This window comes from Carassius carassius, chromosome 39 (assembly GCF_963082965.1).
Source record: "Carassius carassius chromosome 39, fCarCar2.1, whole genome shotgun sequence".
Classification (NCBI taxonomy): Eukaryota; Metazoa; Chordata; class Actinopteri; order Cypriniformes; family Cyprinidae; genus Carassius; species Carassius carassius.
In genome coordinates this window covers 6,316,811-6,337,520 of record NC_081793.1, presented here as the reverse complement: position 1 = coordinate 6,337,520, position 20,710 = coordinate 6,316,811, and the positions used below count along the sequence as shown (strand labels likewise).

Below are 20,710 nucleotides of genomic sequence, written 5' to 3'. Positions count from 1 at the left end.
CCTCCACACACACAACACAACACAACACATGCCAACAATACCATCTGCCAGCACAAACACCTACAGCAGCTCTCAAAAACATGAATATTCCCATCACAGTAGTGGGAATCACATTAGTAACATGAGACTGTGATGTCCAGTCCCATATTGGCAGCAGGCACAGGAAGTTGTTCGTTTATTTTGGGATCAAATAAAGACAGGCACAGATGGGACACTCTGAATATGGCCCCCATATGGAAAGAGAAACAGAACTCCACCCATTTAATTCTCATTTAATAAGAAGAAGATCTCAGAAATGCAGAATGAGGGTAACATCTGCAGTATGACATAGCTGAAAATGTGAACGGGCAGACTTGAATACTGTTGGTGTCTCATCTCAATAGGTGGGGTGGCACAGCGTCAAAAACAGGAAGGGCTTTGGCGTAATGCACCAAATATCCCAGCATGCTTTGGCATAGACACAGGTGCCCAAACCCGGTACTGCAGTCATTTTCCAGAAAAAAAAATGTAGTTAATATTTCTTAAACATTACTACTTACAAATGTCAGATGATTTAGAGAAAATTAAAATGTTACATTCCCCATTTTAAAAATGTAATAAAATGGAATGTTCCCTTACTGTTGTCTTAAACGGTCACATTACCAAGAAGAAAAAAAAAAAACTTTTTAAACATTCAAAAACAGGAGCACTCAGAGAACATTCAGATATACAATTTTCATAAATGAATGGGAACGTTAGCAAAACTTACATAGAATATTTTAGCAGGAAATTTAAGTGATTAAATGGATTTTATGATGGTCCGATTCCTTGTAAGATTATTATTATAACACACACACACACACACACACACACAAAAAACCATAAATGTTCCCGTTTGTATCTGAATGTTTATGACTTCCTGAAACTTGTATTTTTTCATCTTCTACCATTATACTTAGTGTTTCAAAATAACAACCTGATATACAAGCTTATGTTTTCTGATTTCTGTGTGATGATAAACTATGTATTTGAAGTAATTTATTCCAAATCATCAGGTGCATTAGCGAGCCAGCCGACACATGTTGTCATTTTGTTTGGAAAAGATAGATAGAAAAGCAGTTTTGGCCAGAAACTTCATCTGAAAGCTGCTCACCTGGCGTGGTGTGTGTGGTTCTTGGTAGCTGGGTAGGATTTTGAGAACCACGCTGCCACTGGACTCTTTCAGCATGTTCTGGAGAACCTTCGGGTCACTCCCCACCTCTTTTCCGTTCACCTCTTTGATGATGTCGCCCACATGCAGCAGGCCCTGCTGATCAATCATGCCCCCATGCAGGATCCGAGCAATCACCAGCTCTCCACCCTCCACCCGAAACGTCACGCCCTGGCAGAGTAAACACAATGTGATTCAAACAAACATTAAACGATTGTTTGTTTGTTTGTTTTTTTTTTTTTTTTTTTTGAGTTCTTTGGTAGAAATGAAAGTGGGAAAAATTAAACCTATACATTTTATTTAAAAATGATGGTTAATTTCAATTATATTGATCCATTTATGCAATACTTCACTCTGTAAATATAGCAATGTTTTTTTTTTGTAATATAATATATACATGTATATTTTTATAAATGTACTGTACATTTATAACACTATACTTTGGTAAATGGACTGCATTTATATAGCGCTTTCAACAGACCACATGGCCATCCAAAGCGCTTTACAAGTTGCCTCACATTCACCCATTCACACACTCATTCACACACCGACTGCGGTGTCAGCCATTCAAGGCGCCATCCAGCTCGTCGGGAGCAGCTGGGGTTAGGTGTCTTGCTCAAGGACACCTCGACACTTGGTCAGGTGGAGCCGGGGATTGAACCACCAACCTTCCGGTTTGTAGACAACCTACATGAACCACTCATGTAGGTTGTTACAATTTTGTTACAATCATGTTACAATCATGTTACAATTATCGCATGTCAGTGTTATTTGAGTATTATGTATATTCTATTATAGTTTATATTAATATTTTGAAATAGCTTTTATTTTTAGATTTTATTCATTATAATTTTAATTTTGTTACGTGCCCTTGTTATTTTTATTCATTTTTCTTTCTTTTTTTTTTAAATATTACTATTTACCTTTAATTTGTTTTTATTTCAGTTTAGTTTATTTATTTATTTCTAGTTAGTAATTTAAGTACTTCACCTTATTAGTTAGTGGCCAAGGCAGCATTTTTCCTTTTTTTTTCATCTAATATATATATATTATTTTAATAATTAATTTACAATAATTTTTTTATGCAGTTTTACGTTAACAATAATAACCTTGGCCCATGTACCTCTAAAGAAATCTAAAAGTCCTTGTTCCAAATCCTGGAAATGTGAAAAGGCTATATTTGAAAAACAGATTAAAAATAGATTAAATAGATGAAGATGAAAAACAATCCTTATTTTTGCTAATAATGTTAGCTCTTTGAGTGACAGTATAAGCAGCTCACATTATAATGTTCCAGTTTAGATTTATGAAGGCAAAACCATGTCTCACTTAATTAAATATTTAATTTCAGTTCAATTAATTTGCATAGCGCTTCTCACATGGCATGAAAGTATAAAAACAACATATAAAACAAATAACAGCAAACAGTAATGCAGTTTGTCAGGTCTCACCAAGTGCTCTCCAGACACTTTGCGGATGCCCACCATCCTGACAGCATCCGGTGGCACCGGCTGGTTGTTGAGCGAGGGGTCCATAAATGCGCAGGGGCTGGGGGGCGGAGTCTCATAGCTTTTGGAAGCTACAGAGTCATGTGTTTCAAGTAAAGACTGTAGAGAATAAAACAGATATTGATGGAAACCACTTTGAATTGAAACTATTGGAATAGACTGAATGTAATGCCCAGTGTTTCTGAGAGTACCTTAAAGTGTGGCTCTTTGAGGATGCAGGCGAGCTCATGTGCCGCCTGACTGTGAGGTGTGAGGGTGGTGAGGTCTCTCAGGATGTCCTGCACTAACTCCATATTATTGTCCCTCACTGCCTCCAGCTTTGGCTCTTCATAGTGCTCACGAGACTGCATGCACAGAACCACACAAAACATCAAATGTTTAATTAATATGAAAAAAAGTGAGTATTAAATATGAGATGGTCAGAAATTTCAGCACATGGTCTGTGAAGGTGTGTGTGTGTGTATGTGAAGGTGAACAGTCCAAATTTAGACATGAATGTATGATTTTTGCCAGTGGTGAACCTTTTTAAAATGTATCAGACGATTTTGCCAAAATGTTGCTATTTTCTGTTGAAAACATTTCCTCAGGGAGTAACTAAATGAGCTGAGCTACTAGTCTAACTACTGTAAATTTTTTCAGAAGTGTGACAGCTGATTTCAAAGCAGTTTAGCTTTTTAAGTAACAAGCTATTTTGTAATGTGCAGCGTGACCAAACACTGATTTGTTTAAATATTGGACTCATTTAAATATTGGAAAAATCAGATTAACTCTATTGAATCATTTCATTTGGACAGCTCTCAGTTGTGATGAACAGATATAAAAACAAATCACTGATTTGAGTCCCTGTAATGTATTCAGTATAAATGTGCCTTCTTAGGTTTGACTGGACAGTTGTAATCTTTTATTTATTAAATAATGACCTCTCACGTAAATTTAATATAATTAACTAGCCTACTTACAATTGCGATTTGCAATTTTTTTCTTCTTTTGAAAAGTCATAGAAATTAAATTGTGGATTTTTTTCTTTTTCTTTTGGAGCAAATGGAGAAAATATATATGCTGTACCTGTTGACAGATTCAGAATTAAAAAAGCCTCATGTGGACACATGGACATCAAGGACTCACCACTGGACTCTCCATGATTCCTTTCAGGAAGATGAGGTCCAGGTCATTGGCTGTGGTGGAGCTGGTACTGTTACTTAAGGTGTCCAAAAGACTCTGCATCACTGAGGACGAGAAGACAAAAGGGTTCACAGGTTAGAAAAAATACTTTTCTCCATCCATTCATAGAGACACAAGCCACTCAAATGACAGTACATTAGAAATTAGCTCTATAGACCATATGAGCGATGAAAACAGTTTCATTGCTCAACTGTTTTCATTGGTTTATTAGATTATCTATGCCAGTTACTGGTTCAAGCTAAGGTTCAAGCTGATAGGGTCAGCTGCAAATGCTCCCCATCTGTACATTAAATTGGATTAGGCTTTAAACCACAGCATGATACTCAGTCTATAGTTTAAAAGTGTGTCCTCAAATGAAAAATGCATGAATAAAACACGATATTGAGATTCATTGAGATTTCATTCATTTCAGAAGCACTCCACTATACACTGTTCAAATGACAGAAATGTAAATGGGAAATAAATGTATTGATTTGAACTTTTGCCCAGTGATAAAAACTGTTTTTCCTCTCAAAGATAAAATAAATATTTATTTTCTTACTTGGGGAGCGTATGAATAATCATGAGAAAGATCAGAGCAGTGGAGAAGCATCAAAACTGAATCTCCTCAAACAGAGTTTCATGAAAGGAAGTTTCTAGAAAGATTAGTGTAATTCTCTTAAGTTCCCCCTGCAGCAACCTGCATCGCTTACACAGAACATGTTTCCCTTGTGTTCTCAACTCTATTTCCCTTTGTTCAGTTTTCAGACATGCTGCATAGTCAACTTCAAAGCATACAGAGTGAAACGTAAAAGGATGTGTGTGAGAGCAATTCGTGTTTTGTGGAATTGGTCAATGCTGGAGGAAAGAGCAAACAGATTATGAGGAATCCCACACATTTTACAGATACACAGAACTGTAAATAGAACTGTATTGTCATACATTTTTATTAAAAACGTTATTCCCAAAAAACGTTAATCGGGTGTGTCTAATGCACCGGATTCAACACATCTCATCAGTAAAGTGCTCACTGCATGAATTGGGAATGTCAAATAGGGGACACATGTGCAACAGTATTGGAGAAGCTCCAGGATCAGAATATTAAAATGTATGTGTAGGTGTCTCTTTATTCACATGAATACATTTCAGCATCAGAAAACACAAACATTGTCATTTCTCATGAAATTACAGAGATCCATAAATCCTTTATGAGATTTGCCGTGAGAGCTGAAAGGTGAAATAAAGTTCTCTTTGGACTCACACCACAAAGAAGTGAATGTACTTCTGCATCAAGGTCAATCGCTATTGTGACGGTGGATGTGAGGTAAACTATTTGTGTGTATGTATATGTATTCTCAATATAACAAACATCTTGGATCTCCTTCTGTGGTGGAAAACAAAACAAAGGTTGGCCTTTTAGAGGATGATTTTCTCTGTCTCTGTTCCTAAACTAGTAAGTATAGACAGCATATATGTATGCACCTGATGTGAAAAGCTGTTTGATACAGTTGGCAGTAAAACTATGATTCAGTACCGTACCTTACCAAATCTCAATAAAATCTAAATCTAAGGCAGCATCGCATTCTCTGCACAAATAAGGCAATCCTAAAATACATTGCAATAAACTCAGAAAAGTCTATGAAATTATACTGTAAAATGTGCTATAGATATACATTTTGATTGAATTGACTGAATTTCCTGTTTGTTCGTTTTTTGTTTTGTTTTGTTTTGTTTTGTTTCTAACATCACTTTAAAATTAGGCAGAAAAAAAAGATTTTAGAAAATATAATAGAGCCAGTAATAATTTGCTTACAGTGCAGTAACAATTATTAAAAAACAATTATTACATTTTGGATTCAAACTAAAATAACTGTGAGTATTAGCTAAGTCCTTTATGTACTATAAGGGACCCTATTTTATGATCTTAGCGCATGGTCTAAAGCGACGACGCAGGTGCACTCAGGGCGTGTCTGAATCCACTTTTACTAATTTAACGACGGGGAAACAGGTGGCGCACCCGGGTGCATGGTCTAAATGAGTTGTTCCTATTTTCTTGGTGTTTTTTGAGTGTAATGTGCAATAAACCAATTAGAGTCTCATCTCCCATCCCTTTTAAAAGCTAGTTGCGTTCATATTTTTTAATTTTTTTTAAATGTTTGTGTGCTGCACGTCCTGGTGTGTGTAATAGGCAAAGTGTACATGCATTGTGCAACTGCCTATAGGCGCATATTACAAACGCGCTCTTTAAATAACAAAGAAAAAATATTGCTCCAGACTTTAGACCTGGTTTGAGTTGGCCTATGGAGCAGTCTATTTTCAGTTCCTCAAAATAGTAACGCGCCAACAATGCGCCTGAACACACCTCTTTTTTAGACCAGCACGCCCATGGGCGCACAAATGGGCACAAATGCATTTGGTCCTAAGCAACTAGCTCCTGCTCAGGACCAGCTTAAACCAGCTGCCATGCTTCGAAACATACCTGACCAGTATTTTTTTTTTCTCAACAGGGAAGTTCACTATTAAAAATTAAACTTTGCAAAAATATCAAATTAAAAGTTTTACATTAAAGTACATTTTAAATGATGTTTTAATTAGTACCAGTAGTACACTTATTTTGATGTGATAAAAGTACATTTGGGAGTACACTTTGACCATATTTCAAAGATTTGTGTGTGTGTGTGTGTGTGTGTGTGTGTGTGTGTGTGTGTGTGTGTGTGTGTGTGTGTGTGTGTGTGTGTGTGTGTGCGTGTGTGTGTGTGTGTGTGTGTGTGTGTCTGTGTGTGTGTGTGTGTGTGTGAACTGTATATAAAAGAGACTCTAGGGCCCCTATTTTAACAATCTAAACACAAAGTGTAAAGCGCACAGCGCAGGTGCACTCAGGGTGTGTCTCTCAATATGTAATGGGTGTTTTTGGGGCGTCACATGCAATAAACCAATCAGAGTCTCATCTTCCATTCCCTTTAAGAGCCAGTTGCTCTCGTGCCATCATGGATTTGCTATTTACACGGCAGAATTTGGCAAGTGCAAAGACAGAACGCGTCTCCGAGATGAAACGAACTGCTCGTGTGCGAGCAGAAAAAATTATTATGCATTGCAATCCTTCAATTTTTCATATTTGGCATGTTTGTGTGCTACTGTACGTTCCTGTGTTTAATAAGCAGTGTGGACGCATGTTACGGACCCGCCTATACTAATACGCTCTTTAAATAACAAAGAAAAAACATTGCGCCAGACTTTAGACCAGGTTTGAGATGGTCTATGGCGCAGTTCCTCAAAATAGCAAAGCGCCAACAATGCACCTGAACACACCTCTTTTTTAGACCAGCACGTCCATGGGCGCACAAATGGGTACAAATGCATTTGCTAATTAAACAACATGGCGCTGGATGGGAAAATGTGAATGGCGCCGGACTGAAACTACAGTAGCAAGCACACTTGCGCTGTGCCTTGCGTCGCATTGCGCCGGGTGTATTATAGGGCCCTAACACTCTTAAGATCTACTAATTCAATTTTTTTACTATTATTGCAATTATCATTTAAATCTGTAAAATACTTAAATCAGTTTATTCAGATCACACTTTAGTGTACTGTAAGGTATATTATTTCAGTAATTAGTACTCTTTTAGAAGGCAAAGTGTAGCATCTGATTAGCCTTTGGAACAGAGTTTGATATGTGGCTTCTAATGAGAGTGTGATGTGAGAAAATTCCAAACTAGCTACTGGAGTTTTGCTATAAACATTTTTATCTACTGGTGCCACACACAGTACTTTTAGATTCTTCTGTTGCTGTTGACATTAAAAGTAGCAGGCACTTCTGCGGGGTCCTACGCCATCCGAGCAACTACCATTGAGATGAATGGAAACACTAATGAATAGCTATCTCCAGGTATTATAGACCTCCTTGCTATAATTAATACCACAAGAAGCTTTGTAATGTACATCTCCATGGAAACATGTCCTACTGGTCTGTCTTCGAGCAGCAGGGTCAAGCTCATTACTAACTCTGGGTCGACATCCCGCCGAGACTGAGTGACATTTAAGCTGAAAGGACACACCAAATACACCGTTTTAAGTCTGACCCCAGAGACCTTTAAACTATGATGGATTAGAATTCTAAAACATGTTTTGTATGGACTGTACTGTATATGTGACTAAGTTCTGCTAAATGACTTGAAGGACATGCTTGGATGTTCAAAAAGCATCTGTCACTGTATCCCGTCACATTATGTCTCACAGTGAAGCAGCTCACTGTAGCACTGGTCACATTCAAGTTATAGATTTTTGTAAGAGCTGCATTACTGTTTATTTTCCCAGCTCAGGACTACCGCTGAGTGCTTGACTTCTGACTCATTTCCATTCCACCACTCCTTCAGAAACAGAGAAACTCTGTAGTATTTAGTTTTCACTTAAGTACAACAGTCATTTCCTGGAAGCCTGGTTGACAAAACAAGTTTGAAAGCAATTTAGCATACTGTTACATCAAATTCTATTTCTTCTATTCATCTGTGTAATTGAATCATTTCATGACTTTCAATTGTCAAATTTTGCCACAGATTTTACTTTACCGCAATTTTATTCATTCTGAGGAGGTTTATTCTGCTTATTATAATATTCAGTCAGCACAGTAACACTTAATTTATTTCTGAGCATAAATACATGGCAAGTTAGCTCATCTATTTTATATAAAATAGATGAGGGGGAAGTCGTGGCCTAATGGTTAGAGAGTTGGACTCCCAATCGAAAGGTTGTGAGTTCGAGTCCCGGGCCGGCAGGAATTGTGGGTGGGGGGAGTGCATGTACAGTTCTCTCTCCACCTTCAATACCATGACTTAGGTGCCCTTGAGCAAGGCATCGAACCCCCAACTGCTCCCCGGGTGCCGCAGCATAAATGGCTGCCCACTGCTCCGGGTGTGTGCTCACAGTGTGTGTGTGTGTTCACTGCTCTGTGTGTGTGCACTTTGGATGGGTTAAACGCAGAGCACAAATTCCGAGTATGGGTCACCATACTTGGCAGAATGTCACTTCACTTCACTTATATTAAATAAGTAAGCAAACAAGGCTATCAAAATTGAGCTAGGCAATCAGTTAATGATATTCGATGTCTCAATATTTGTTCTTAAATATCTTAAAAGGGTGAGTTTTCAATCTGTTATTGTTGTCAATTTTTGCTTAAAGCAAGAAATAAAATAGAGGAAAAATACAGTTTAACAATGATGGTTTGCTATCAAAACAATTTTAATAACAGCTTGGATTATTATTTTATTCATAATAAAATGTAATATATATGATATATATTATATATTTAAATACATTTAATTTACAGTTATTTTGATAATAGTTAAGTTCACTAAATGAACACAAGAAAGAGTTGTACTGAATTGTTTTCATTCATATGCACTAATATAACAAATATAGTTTTGTTTTTTTTATTACATATAATTTATGGTATCCACCTTCAGAATAAAACATTTTGTATTTATAACAAAACTGAATATCTCAAAATGAATAGTATATCAATGGAGTGTATTAAAACTCAAGTCACTTAAACCTGCACCTCATTTTTCAAGTGATGTGTTAATTGCAACCTGTTCATTCCCTGGAGCCAAAATTATTACCCACATTTTTTCCTGTTCTCATTTACTTTCATAAAGATGCCTCAACTCAATTTCTAATTATATTTCCAAACCCCTCATGGGTTTTAATGGACTGTCTTTAAAACTTTTGGGCTTTAACTGTTTCTTGATCATTTCTAAGCTTTAACAGTTTTCATCTTATCTTTTATTAATGATCTTGTCCTAGTTTTTACATTTGGTAATCACTCATAACAGTCTGTCTGTCTGTCTGTCTGTCTGTCTATCTATCTATCTATCTATCTATCCTGGGTCATGCAACCTGATAACAATTATATTAGCTTCTTACAATCATTTGTAAAAAAAAAAAATTTTGCATTTCTCCAAAAATCTTTCCAAAATTCATCTGGAGAATCCTGCATTATATTTAAAGTAGTGCTGTCAATAGATTAACATTTTTAATATGATTTATCTCAAACTTTAAAAAAAATAATAATAATAATAAATCATAGTATGTGTACATTTCAACAGAAAATAACTAATTTACATTTTACACAAGTCAAGTTGCAATACCAAGCCACATGGAGATGACAAAAAAAATAAAACTAAACCAACTGCTTTGAGATATTTACTATAGTACACAGATGCATTCAGAATGACTAAACACAGCAATATACACATGACAAAACAAAATATTATCCAGAGTGTGTGTGGTAACAATGTGGAAGTACTGAATGTGTCTGTGCATAAATACATTGTATATGTCAAGAGCGCTCATACTTGGTTTATTGTGCATAAATAAATCAGACTCATCTTTATCTTGACTGCAATACTTAAATAAAACTTTACTAGTGGAAGCTGGTTATCCAGACGAGAAACATGTTTTGTGTCTCATCTGGCATCTGGCCATAAAGCGGTGAGATGTTGGATTTAACTAAGCGTGATGCTAGAAAACTTGCTCTCTTCTAGAAACAATATGTCAGAATATGTCAGAGCTTATGTTTTAAAGTGTAACAACAGTGGAATGAATAATTCACTGAAAATGTGACATGAGTCTATTCTCTATGCCATCTCTTATGTAATCAGCCTGGTTTCTTTACATTAGTGCTGTTTTGGATGGATTGTTTGAATGCATTCGCTTACGAAGAAGCGAAATTGAGTAAAAGGGCTAGAACAGAAATTTTGCTTCAACAATTTCACGTTAATTGCATTTAATTATTTTATTTAAACCGATTAAAAATTTTAATTAATGTGTTAACACTGATAGCCCCAATTTAAAGGAATGCATACATAAGTAGATCCAGTCATCTGAATTCTAATTGCACCACAAATAATCTAATGCCAAATCTACACTGCAAATGCACTTTAGAAGTGGCATTTAGTTGTATTTACACGGAGTTAAGGCTGCTCTTTGCTGCTCTGTGTCTGTGACGTAAACCCCAATATCACTGTTGTAAAGTAACCACCGAACCACTCCAGGAACAAAATGTTTCTGACAAGGTTTTCCACACAGCATTATGTTATTATATTTCTGCATTAGTGAAATTCCATATCTACGCAGCGCATGGCATGCAGGAAAACTATTTTGTTCCCTCGATGTACTAAAATGTGTATGCGATGTACTAAAATTTTAGTACATCAAAGGAACGAATTAGTAAATTGTGCGCACAATTAATTTTTTCTTGCATGTCATGTGCAGGGCTCCGTACATATCACCAATAGAACAACTGATCAAATCACCTTCACTCCATCTGCGATCTCACTGTAGAAGTGAAAAGCAATCTTTGAGTTCCTATACACAATCTGTCATTACACCCATAGTTCTCTCTGCTTATTTCTCAACAGATGTATAAATAGAGGACACATCACATCTACAATATTAAAAGACTCATCTTGCTAGTCTCTCATAAATATGTCATTCCTGCTCATGTTTTGGATTGGAGATGTCAGTCCTGCTATTCATGCAATATACACAACCAGCCTACAGGTCTGTAAGCGTGTGATTGAATGTAATCATGTATTATTCAACAAGCTGACCAAATATTCATGAGGCCGACGCTGCTTGCTGTGTTCAGGAAGGACACGTTGTCAATATATTGTCAGCCTTTCAAGTCCCATGGGAATAGTTTAATTCCAGAATAAAAAGTTGTGCAGACAGTCCTATAACACTGCTTAATGATCAAGGAAATGGATCACTTAAATGAGAGGAAACTGCATTTATGTGAAAGATGCAATGGAAAGTATTCCACTTGTAAATTATTATATTTTGAACCTCAAAGAAAGGAAGTTGAGAGAGAGAGAGGAAATCTGGAAATAAAGGAAGTTGTCAGACTCATTCTCTCCAGGCATCAGTAACAAACACAGGATGCGCTCTCATGGACAAAGCTAATTGGACACTTGTCTGTAATCTCTCTTTCAATGCACCCTTCCCTGTCTCTCCTCTCCACATGCACATACATAATTTGTGCTATAGAGGGATGTAGAAAATATTGGTGACAATTTCTATGAAGCCTGTATATGTAAGGGTATTAATAATGAATTCATAAGGATTTCAATTTAATCAATATACCTATTAATGTTTATATAATGTTTACATTTTTAAATGCTGAATTTTTTTAATGAACAACAGAAATAGTATTCCTTGATCATGTTATCCACTACAGTAAAAATATAACACACTCTATACCAACATAACATAACACCAACATAACCAACATTCTACCTACTTTTTATTGTGTTTTTATTTTTTATCTAACACAGAAAGATCAAATACAATGAGAATATGATCCTTCTCAATCCCAACATAATTTACATTTTACAGGCATATCAATCAATTCATCCACCATTACTGTTGTACGTACTGTTCTTACTGCAAAAGCATGCTAAGAACTAAAGTCCTAATTCCTCCACTCAAATCACAGCATGCTTTTAAAGAGCTGATCTGATCTTATGCTCTCTGTGTCTTACCTCCTGGACCCTCTAGAGAACTGATCGATCCAATCTCCTCCAGAGACGATCTGTTATAGAGACTCCCAGCCATAGTTTAATCTTTCTGAAACCTCTTTTCCTGCCTCCAGTTCACATACGTTCCTTCCCTCTTTTCAGTCCCTTCACCTTTTTCACCTCTTTGACGTCAGCGTTGGTTTCCAGAAAGCCTCCCCACCTCTCATTCGTCCCCTCCCTGCCTAGATCTTCAGTTTCTTGACTCTTCCCTCCCTGTGTTGTGACACCTCAGGCTTCCTTGTTCTACCCATTTTGCCTTCTCTCTGCATCCCTCCTACTGTAAGATTTAAAGGCAGCATAAATGGCTAGGCTTTCTTCGTCCTAATATCCTTTTATTTGACTAGCAACACAGATTCCAGATACACAGTTTGCCAGAGAATTTCAGCCTCCTCCCCATCACTTCCTCTCAGCTGCTGAAAACTGTGACAGACTCACCAAGAAAGCTCGACATAGCTGTAAAACCAAACGCAGAGACATAATAAGGGAGAGAGACTGAATAGAGAAAGACAGGAAGAAGAAAATGGCTCATGTGATGATCTGAACTATCCTACGCACATTTATTTTGTTTCTAGCTACGGATAAGGTGGTAATTTTGTCCTAAATAAATAATATATTCTTTTATAAACCGTGAAAGTGGTGGAATGGAGATGAGTGCTTGTTATCGCTGTTGACCTTTTAATATGAATTAACCAGGCATTCAAAATTAACACTTGGCATACAAAATTTACAATCAAAATATAACTCAAAAAATATTTTAGATTACAAAAATGACAAAACAAGTAAAAATACATATTAAAATCATTTAAAAAATACAAAAATGTGTTCATGTATAAGATATCATGAACTAACAACATATTTCCTATTAATCTAGGTTAACGTTTATTTATAAAATGAATCAGTTTAAATGTTTACTAATAATGCATCAACTAATGTTTTTTTGTTTCGTTTTAGGTTATTTTGTTTTACAACTTAACATGTTTAAATTGCATCAGTATATAAGTAAGTATGCATTGGTCACTACTGACAAATGCAACTTGTTGTAAACTGTGACCCAAGTAACTTAAAGAGCTACAACAAAATAAAACAAGAGGCAGAAAAATGTGACCGTGCACTGTATTCATGCCACAATGCATGCTGGGAACCTAAGCACCAGTAAGGTACTGTGGACATCACACTATTACAGTTAATCTGTAAATAAACATGAGATGTCTGTAAATAGAAACAGATATTAAATACAGACACCGATAATCACTGTGATACTACAGCACAATGCTGCTACAATCTATTACTTCCTGTTTTTGTTCAATGTGACGTCCCAGTAAACTATTTATTTATATTTAACTGCAATACACTGTAGAAATACTAATGTAAAAAATTGTAAGAACTATTATCCAACAAATGCTGTAAATTCATGCCAATTCAAACAGATGAATAAATTGTACTTTGTTAACATACATACTGTAAACAAATTGTTAATCTAAACCTTGTAATGATGAATAAATACAAAACTAACTTGTGCACATTTCTAACAGCTGGCTAAAGGAGTTGTATGTATGACCAGTTATTTGTCATGACGTTAGCAGCCAGTGTTTACTTGTGGCTAACTGGACCTCATTATCACAAGTTGCATGAAGTGGTGATATGAGGCTTGTATCTTTTAGACAGATCTAGATGAGTTAATATAGTGCTGATAATGACACTTCAGTAATGGCAAGTAAAGCAGTTTCTTTAGGAGATTGGGTGAAGGAAATGCATAGGATGGATGGAAGCCAGCAGGTACTAAGGGTGATGATGTACCAAAGTCTTGAATGTCAGTGCTCACAAGTTAAGTGGAAATTTGATTGGGCACTTTCCAGTGCTCAGAAAGAAATCTTGTTAGAGCCGTTGCTTAACAACTGGCACCAAGAACTAGAGGCACTGACATCCCCTATAATGAAGACCCTGAACAGTCTTATCTTAACCCACTTTAGAACCTAGTTCAGCTCAAGACATTCTGTCAAGAACCACTTCATTCAGTAATTGATTAATTGAGCTGGCCTTCTGGATCAGCATGTTTAGGTGCTTACAATCTGCTGAAATGGTACTGCTTCCTCAGCAGAGCACAGTGCAGAAAGGCATGCAGGATACAACAGACTGGTAAAGCTACAGGTTTAAAACTTAAGCAGCTTCTTTAAGTACAGCCACATTTCTAGAACATTTATTAGTTTAAACTGTCTGCTCAGAATGATTCCAAGCTATGTCTACTTCAACATCAGTGTACAAATCCTACATAGACAGCCATGAGCTACTAACATGCCCTTATCCCTAGGTCACCACAGAGAGTTGTAATTAGTAAGTCACTTTGGACAAAGAGAATCTACCTAATGGACACTTGGGTCATTGTAATGTTTATTTTACAGTCTACAAAACCTTTTGAGTAGACATCAGAGGACACAGAGCACATAGCCAAAACAAATGTCCTGAAGTAGGTAGTATGGCTGCAGCCCCAGAGGGAGTAACTCAACATTTGAGTCACTAACCTTTGAATAAGAGTAACGTGTCCCAGGTTGCACCATTTGTTATTCACATAAATGGTCTCTTTTCTGTCCCTGTGCACAATCCATTCAGTGCGATCACCGAGCTGAAAGTATCGGCTCTGAGCCAAGATTCTGTGCAGTGTAAGAGATTACAATGTGTGTATTCTTGTGACCGCTGGTCAGTTAAAAAATGCTACAAAATGTTTCAGTATATGTATAAATTAACCTTTACATAATGCTGTGAAAGTATTGTTAATTGTTAGTGCATGACACTTGTATAGTGTCTCTAATTCAATTTAAACAACTTTTAAGCATTTTAATTCTGATTTTAGTTTCTCCATTATGAAATACTTTGAGTTATTGAATTGCAAAAAACAAATGTATATATATATATATATATATATATATATATATATATATATTAAAAGTGAAACTTCTGCACCATTAAAGGGATGAACAGAGCTGCAAAAATCGTTTAAAAATGTTCTCATCTTCGATTGCAGTACCAAGTCCCCTGTTCTCAGAATAGTTTTTGTATGGAAGATGTGATCATCTCTATGTTTTCATCTTTGTTTCAACAAAAGAACATCATAACAGACCAATGCATTGATTACATTCTGTGTAGCTGTCTAGAGAAATGCAATGATATTGACTCAAGTGTCTCTCTGCTGAAAGCTACGGTTGGAAGCTTGGCAGATGTGTGGATACTCAGTGAAGCACAAACATTTAATCCAAGTTTATTGTGGGGTTTCAGCCAAAAATGGCTGACTGGCTTGTTATGGTTGTCACTGACGTTATATCACAAAGCCTCTTGTGGACTAACAAGGTTTTGGAGTGGTAACAAACTCTAAGTTCAGTAAATCATTAAGATCATGCATCTTACCTGAGTCAGAGCTGGCGGATGCTACTGGCATTTTCGTTTTCTTGTGAGTGTCTGTTCGTGTACCAAATTTGTCAGAGGCCAACTACAGAGAGAGAGAGAGAGAGATTCTGTGTGAAAATCACATGGTCAGCCCGAGTATTTACCCCAAATCCACCCTCTCTGCAGAGAACTGTAATGCATTCAGTTCTGGATAGATTACTTACAAATTGTAGTTCATTACTGAATACAAATTACATGGTAAAAATGGTCCCGGCAGGAGAAAATGAAAAACGGGAGCATAGGAAACAAAAACATAAGGGAAAGTCCTTATGTTTTTTATATATATATATATATATATATATATATATATATATATATATATATATATATATTTCTTTTTTATCAACAACATGTCATGCACTATATGTCGAGGTTTCTCAAACTGGGGTTTGTAGAAATACTGCAGGGAGTTTGTAAGTTGATGAAAAGCTAATTGATTCCATCATGAAAATGTTAATTTAAAGAAAAAATAAACACTTTTTAAATAAAAATAAAATAAAATAAATACTTGAACACTAAAAAAACACTTTTAATTGGTTTACCTGCATTTCAGTGTTACTATAAACTGACATTAGAAAAACAGGAATATGCAAATTATTACATTGCTGAAATATTAACTTCAAGAAAATATTTAAGGTCAAAATAATGTGTGAATAATATGTGATTATGTAATACATAAAAAACATAACTGTAATCTAATTAGAATCATTTTAAAATGCAATATAATCAAATGATAAACACTTCTGCCAAAATATTTTTTCACTTTATACATAACTATGAATTCAGATGCATTTTTCATTTGAAACAGAAAACAATCCAATTTCAGTTAAGCAAGCAAACATTAATTATAGACTTTCAACATTTCACATAAATAGAACTCATCACAACATGCAGTCTCTTGTACTCTCTTGAGAAAGTTGTGCGTTACACTATCCTAGTGGGAAAACAAATGTGTGATGCCATGGAAAATATGGCAACTCTTTCACACAATTTAAGCTCCACACCTGCATACACACACACACACACAGTTAAATGGCACTTTATACCACTATCTTACACATCTACACATACAGTGTTAAATATAGCTCTCATTGAAGCTGTTAAACTCTGACTGTGCACCTTAGCAAGACTTTGCATAACCTAGTTGAATGTGTGTGTGTGTGTGTGTGTGAGAGAGAGAGAGAGAGAGAGAGAGAGAGAGAGAGATTGTGTAAGGGTGTGTGTTACGCTCCAGTGCTCTTTACCAGTCTCCTTAGCTCACTGTCAAAACCAAACCCTAATCACAGAAACATGACAGCACTTGAGCTTGGAGAACTACTAACATGGTAACACAGAGTTTTTGGAGACCATGATAACATCAAAACATAAATCAAAAAGGAAAAACCACATCATTTTTTACAGCAAAATCATGATTCTATATAATCCTACTTCAGTAACAGGAGTAAAAAAAAAAATCACAGGTTTTTTTTTTGTAATTAACATAGTAAAGCTCTACTAATATAATTTTGCTGAGTTAACTGTATAAGTTTCTTATTTAAATTGCCCCATTATGCCATTTTTAATGTTGCTAATATTGTTTTATGAGTCTCCTAAAACAGGTTTACATGCATGCAAGGTCAAAAAACATGTTAGTTTTTTCAGAAAATACATTTAATTTTACCTAATTTCTAAATGATTCATAAACGATCTCTCTATGGCTCTGGATTGGTCTACCACGTACAGCGGGTGTTGGAAACTAAGCGTCCATTGCCATGACAGAATGACAGCCCTAGAGACTTGTCAATACAAAGAAAATATTGTATGGATTGTAGCTTACCAACTCGAGCCGGAGTCTGATGATGAAACAGTTGAAGTGGTTGATTGATAAGAGACTGATTCACAAGCATGACTGGAGCAGGACATTTCTCAGTGGTAAGTGTCAAGTGTTGACAAGTTTTTGGTAATTATGAGATGTGATCAAACAAATTTACTCTCACAGCGTAGGACACAGCATCTCCTCAAAATGATGTTGACCACATAGAAATTTTACTGTGTTTGTGGGCAGGCAAGTTGGTGACGTAGAACGTGTACAGACATTATGCAAATGTTACTTTGTGATGTAGAGCCGTAAAAGAAAAAGATTCAAATTCCAGGGGCTTGCGAGCCAACTCTTTTTTTTGGACAGATAATAACTTTATCTATCGCGCACTGTCAGCTTCACAACTTTGCAGATAGTTTATGTTCACATACAACTACATGACACACTGCATGAAAGGTAATAGTGGAAAAGGCATAATAGGGCATAATACTGTAACAATTTCAAATATATAAATGATGAGATTTCCGAAAACAACAAAAACAATTATTCAAAAGTATGGTTTTTCAACTCTGCCTCTATCTGCATTTCTGTGTACTTCTGCATGTTTAAAGCACATGTTAATGTGACCAATTATAGCTTGACCAATTATGATGGATTTATTTTTACAAACACAGCTTTTCACTTCAGAAGACATTACTTAATTGATTGGAGTTGTGTGGATTACTATTGATTATTGTGATGTTTTTATCAGCTGTTTGGACTCTCATTCTGATGGCACCTATTCACTGTAGAGGATCCTTTGGTGAGCAAGTGATGTAATGCTGAGAAAAAAAAAGTTTCTCAAAATGTTCTTATGAAGAAAGAAAGAAACTAATCTACCAAACTCTTGGACTGCCTGAATGAGTGTATATTTACAGCAAAATTTCATTTTTGGTTGAACAATTTCTTTAATACTATATTTTTACGTAGGCTGGTATTTGAACAAGTTGGTCAAGTTATTTAATTTTCATTGGTTCAAGTTAAAAAATATAGATGTGAATCATTACCCAACATTTTTTTCAGTGCAGTATAGTATATTATGGTGCCTCAAACAAAGCCATAGTCATTAACACTGAGTGATATACTTATGTTTTATCTCTCTTTGTTACGGTCTCTATCTCTCTCCAACATGTCTGTTGTGAACACTGGCTTCCCTCAGTGGCAGAAAAACCAGCAATCAGCTCCTCCTGCCAGCACAGGAGCCTGAACACAGCTGTGTGTTTGTTACTGACAAGTGAGATAAAAGACACAGGAGTGATAGACAAAATTACATGTCTTAACACAAGAAAGACAAGAATAACATCTTAAAGCAATCCTGATCTCAATAAAGACATGCTTTATTCATTCTCAACAAAGCTCAGTTATCTCTACAAAAATGGTGAAGTCTGTGACATTAGTGTTACCAAATGAGATTCCTGGTCTTTTTGTTATAGATTCATAGATTAGTGTAAATAACTTGCTTTGGAACAACTCAGCACAATACAAAACAAATGAGGACAATAGAAGCAATCAAAACCAACAAGAGAGCAATGATATGCAAGTTTAACGTAGTACACATTATGTTTTATGACAATTTGTAACTATTATATAATTATACAATCTACCTGAGATAGGTTAGATGTGAAACTTCATGCTCACTTTTTTCCAAAAGTCATACATTTCTGCACAAATCACATCATACAAATTACATAAGAAATCGCCACCTCGTAAAAGATAAATTCTTAAGATTGGACTGACTAATTAAAACCAGACAAAGCATTTTCGTTACTTAAAATAAAACAATAAAACACTAACCGTAAAAAACAATAAAACACTAACCGTAAAAAACAATAAAACTAACTGTAAATAAATAAATATATATATATATATATATATATATATATATATATATATATGAAGAGTTCAGATGCAAAAGCCTCTAAGTGCCATCTGAAATTTTCATATAAAATTAGGATTTTTATCAGGCTCCTATATTTATGTTCAGTTATTTCACTTTAATAGCCTGGAAAAGGACCTGCACATTGCCATTAAAGTAAAATGACTCAACCTAAGCATAGGAGGATCCAAATTTTAGATGAAAATTTCAGATGGCACTTAGAGGCTTTTGCATCTGAACTCTTCATATATATACAGTACAGACCAAAAGTTTGAAAAATTACTATTTTTAATGTTTTTGAAAGAAGTTTCTTCTGCTCATCAAGCCTGCATTTATTTGATCAAAAATACAGAAAAAACAGTAATATTGTGAAATATATTACAACTTAAAATAATAGTTTTCTATTTGAATATACTTAAAAAAAAAAAATTTATTCCTCTGATGCAAAGCTGAATTTTCAGCATCATTACTCCAGCGTTTAGTGTCACATGTAACATCTATCAACAGTCTATCACATGATCATTTAGAAATCATTCTAATATTCTGATTTATTATGAGTGTTGGAAACAGTTCTGCTGTCTAATATATTTGATGAATAAAAGGTTAAAAAGAACTGTATTTATTCAAAATAAAAAAAAATCTAATAATATATATTCTAATAATATATATTTTCTTTACTATCACTTTTTATCAATTTAACACATCCTTGCTGAATAAAAGTATTGATTTTATTAAAAAAAAAAGAAAAAAAAATTACTGACCCCAGATTACTGACCAGTAGTGTATATTGTTATTACATAATATTTATATTTTAAAAACATAGCTTCTTCTTTTTTTTTTTTTTACTTTTTATTCATCAAAGTATCCTAAAAAAGTATCACATGTTTTGAAAAAATATTAAGCAGCAGAACTGTTTCCAACTTTGATAATGAATCATCATATTAGAATAATTTCTAAAGGATCATGTGATAATGATCCTAAAAATTCAGCTTTTCATCACAGAAATAAATGATAATTTAAAGTATAATAAATTTAAAAACAATTATTTTAAATTGTAATAATATATCACAATATTAAATTTTTTTCTGTATTTTTGATCAAATAAATGCAGGCTTGATGAGCAGAAGA

At 35.1% G+C, this 20,710-nt stretch overlaps 1 protein-coding gene across 4 annotated transcripts in view; it reads right to left on the bottom strand.

Moving 5' to 3' along the window:
• Positions 1-20,710, bottom strand: part of LOC132121294 (MAGUK p55 subfamily member 2-like) — a 36,169-nt gene that overhangs the window by 6,192 nt on the left and 9,267 nt on the right. For 2 of the 4 annotated variants that reach the window (XM_059530568.1, XM_059530567.1), the window contains 5 exons: positions 15,831-15,912; positions 3,823-3,923; positions 2,889-3,041; positions 2,641-2,796; positions 1,133-1,360 (listed from right to left, as the gene is read on the bottom strand). In XM_059530568.1, coding sequence (XP_059386551.1) covers positions 1,133-1,360; positions 2,641-2,796; positions 2,889-3,041; positions 3,823-3,923; positions 15,831-15,861 — 669 coding nt within the window. In that variant the 5' untranslated portion in view covers positions 15,862-15,912. Of the gene's footprint in view, positions 1-1,132; positions 1,361-2,640; positions 2,797-2,888; positions 3,042-3,822; positions 3,924-12,395; positions 12,596-15,830; positions 15,913-20,710 lie in introns of those variants that run through there. The other 2 variants (XM_059530565.1, XM_059530566.1) reach the window with 2 other exon arrangements.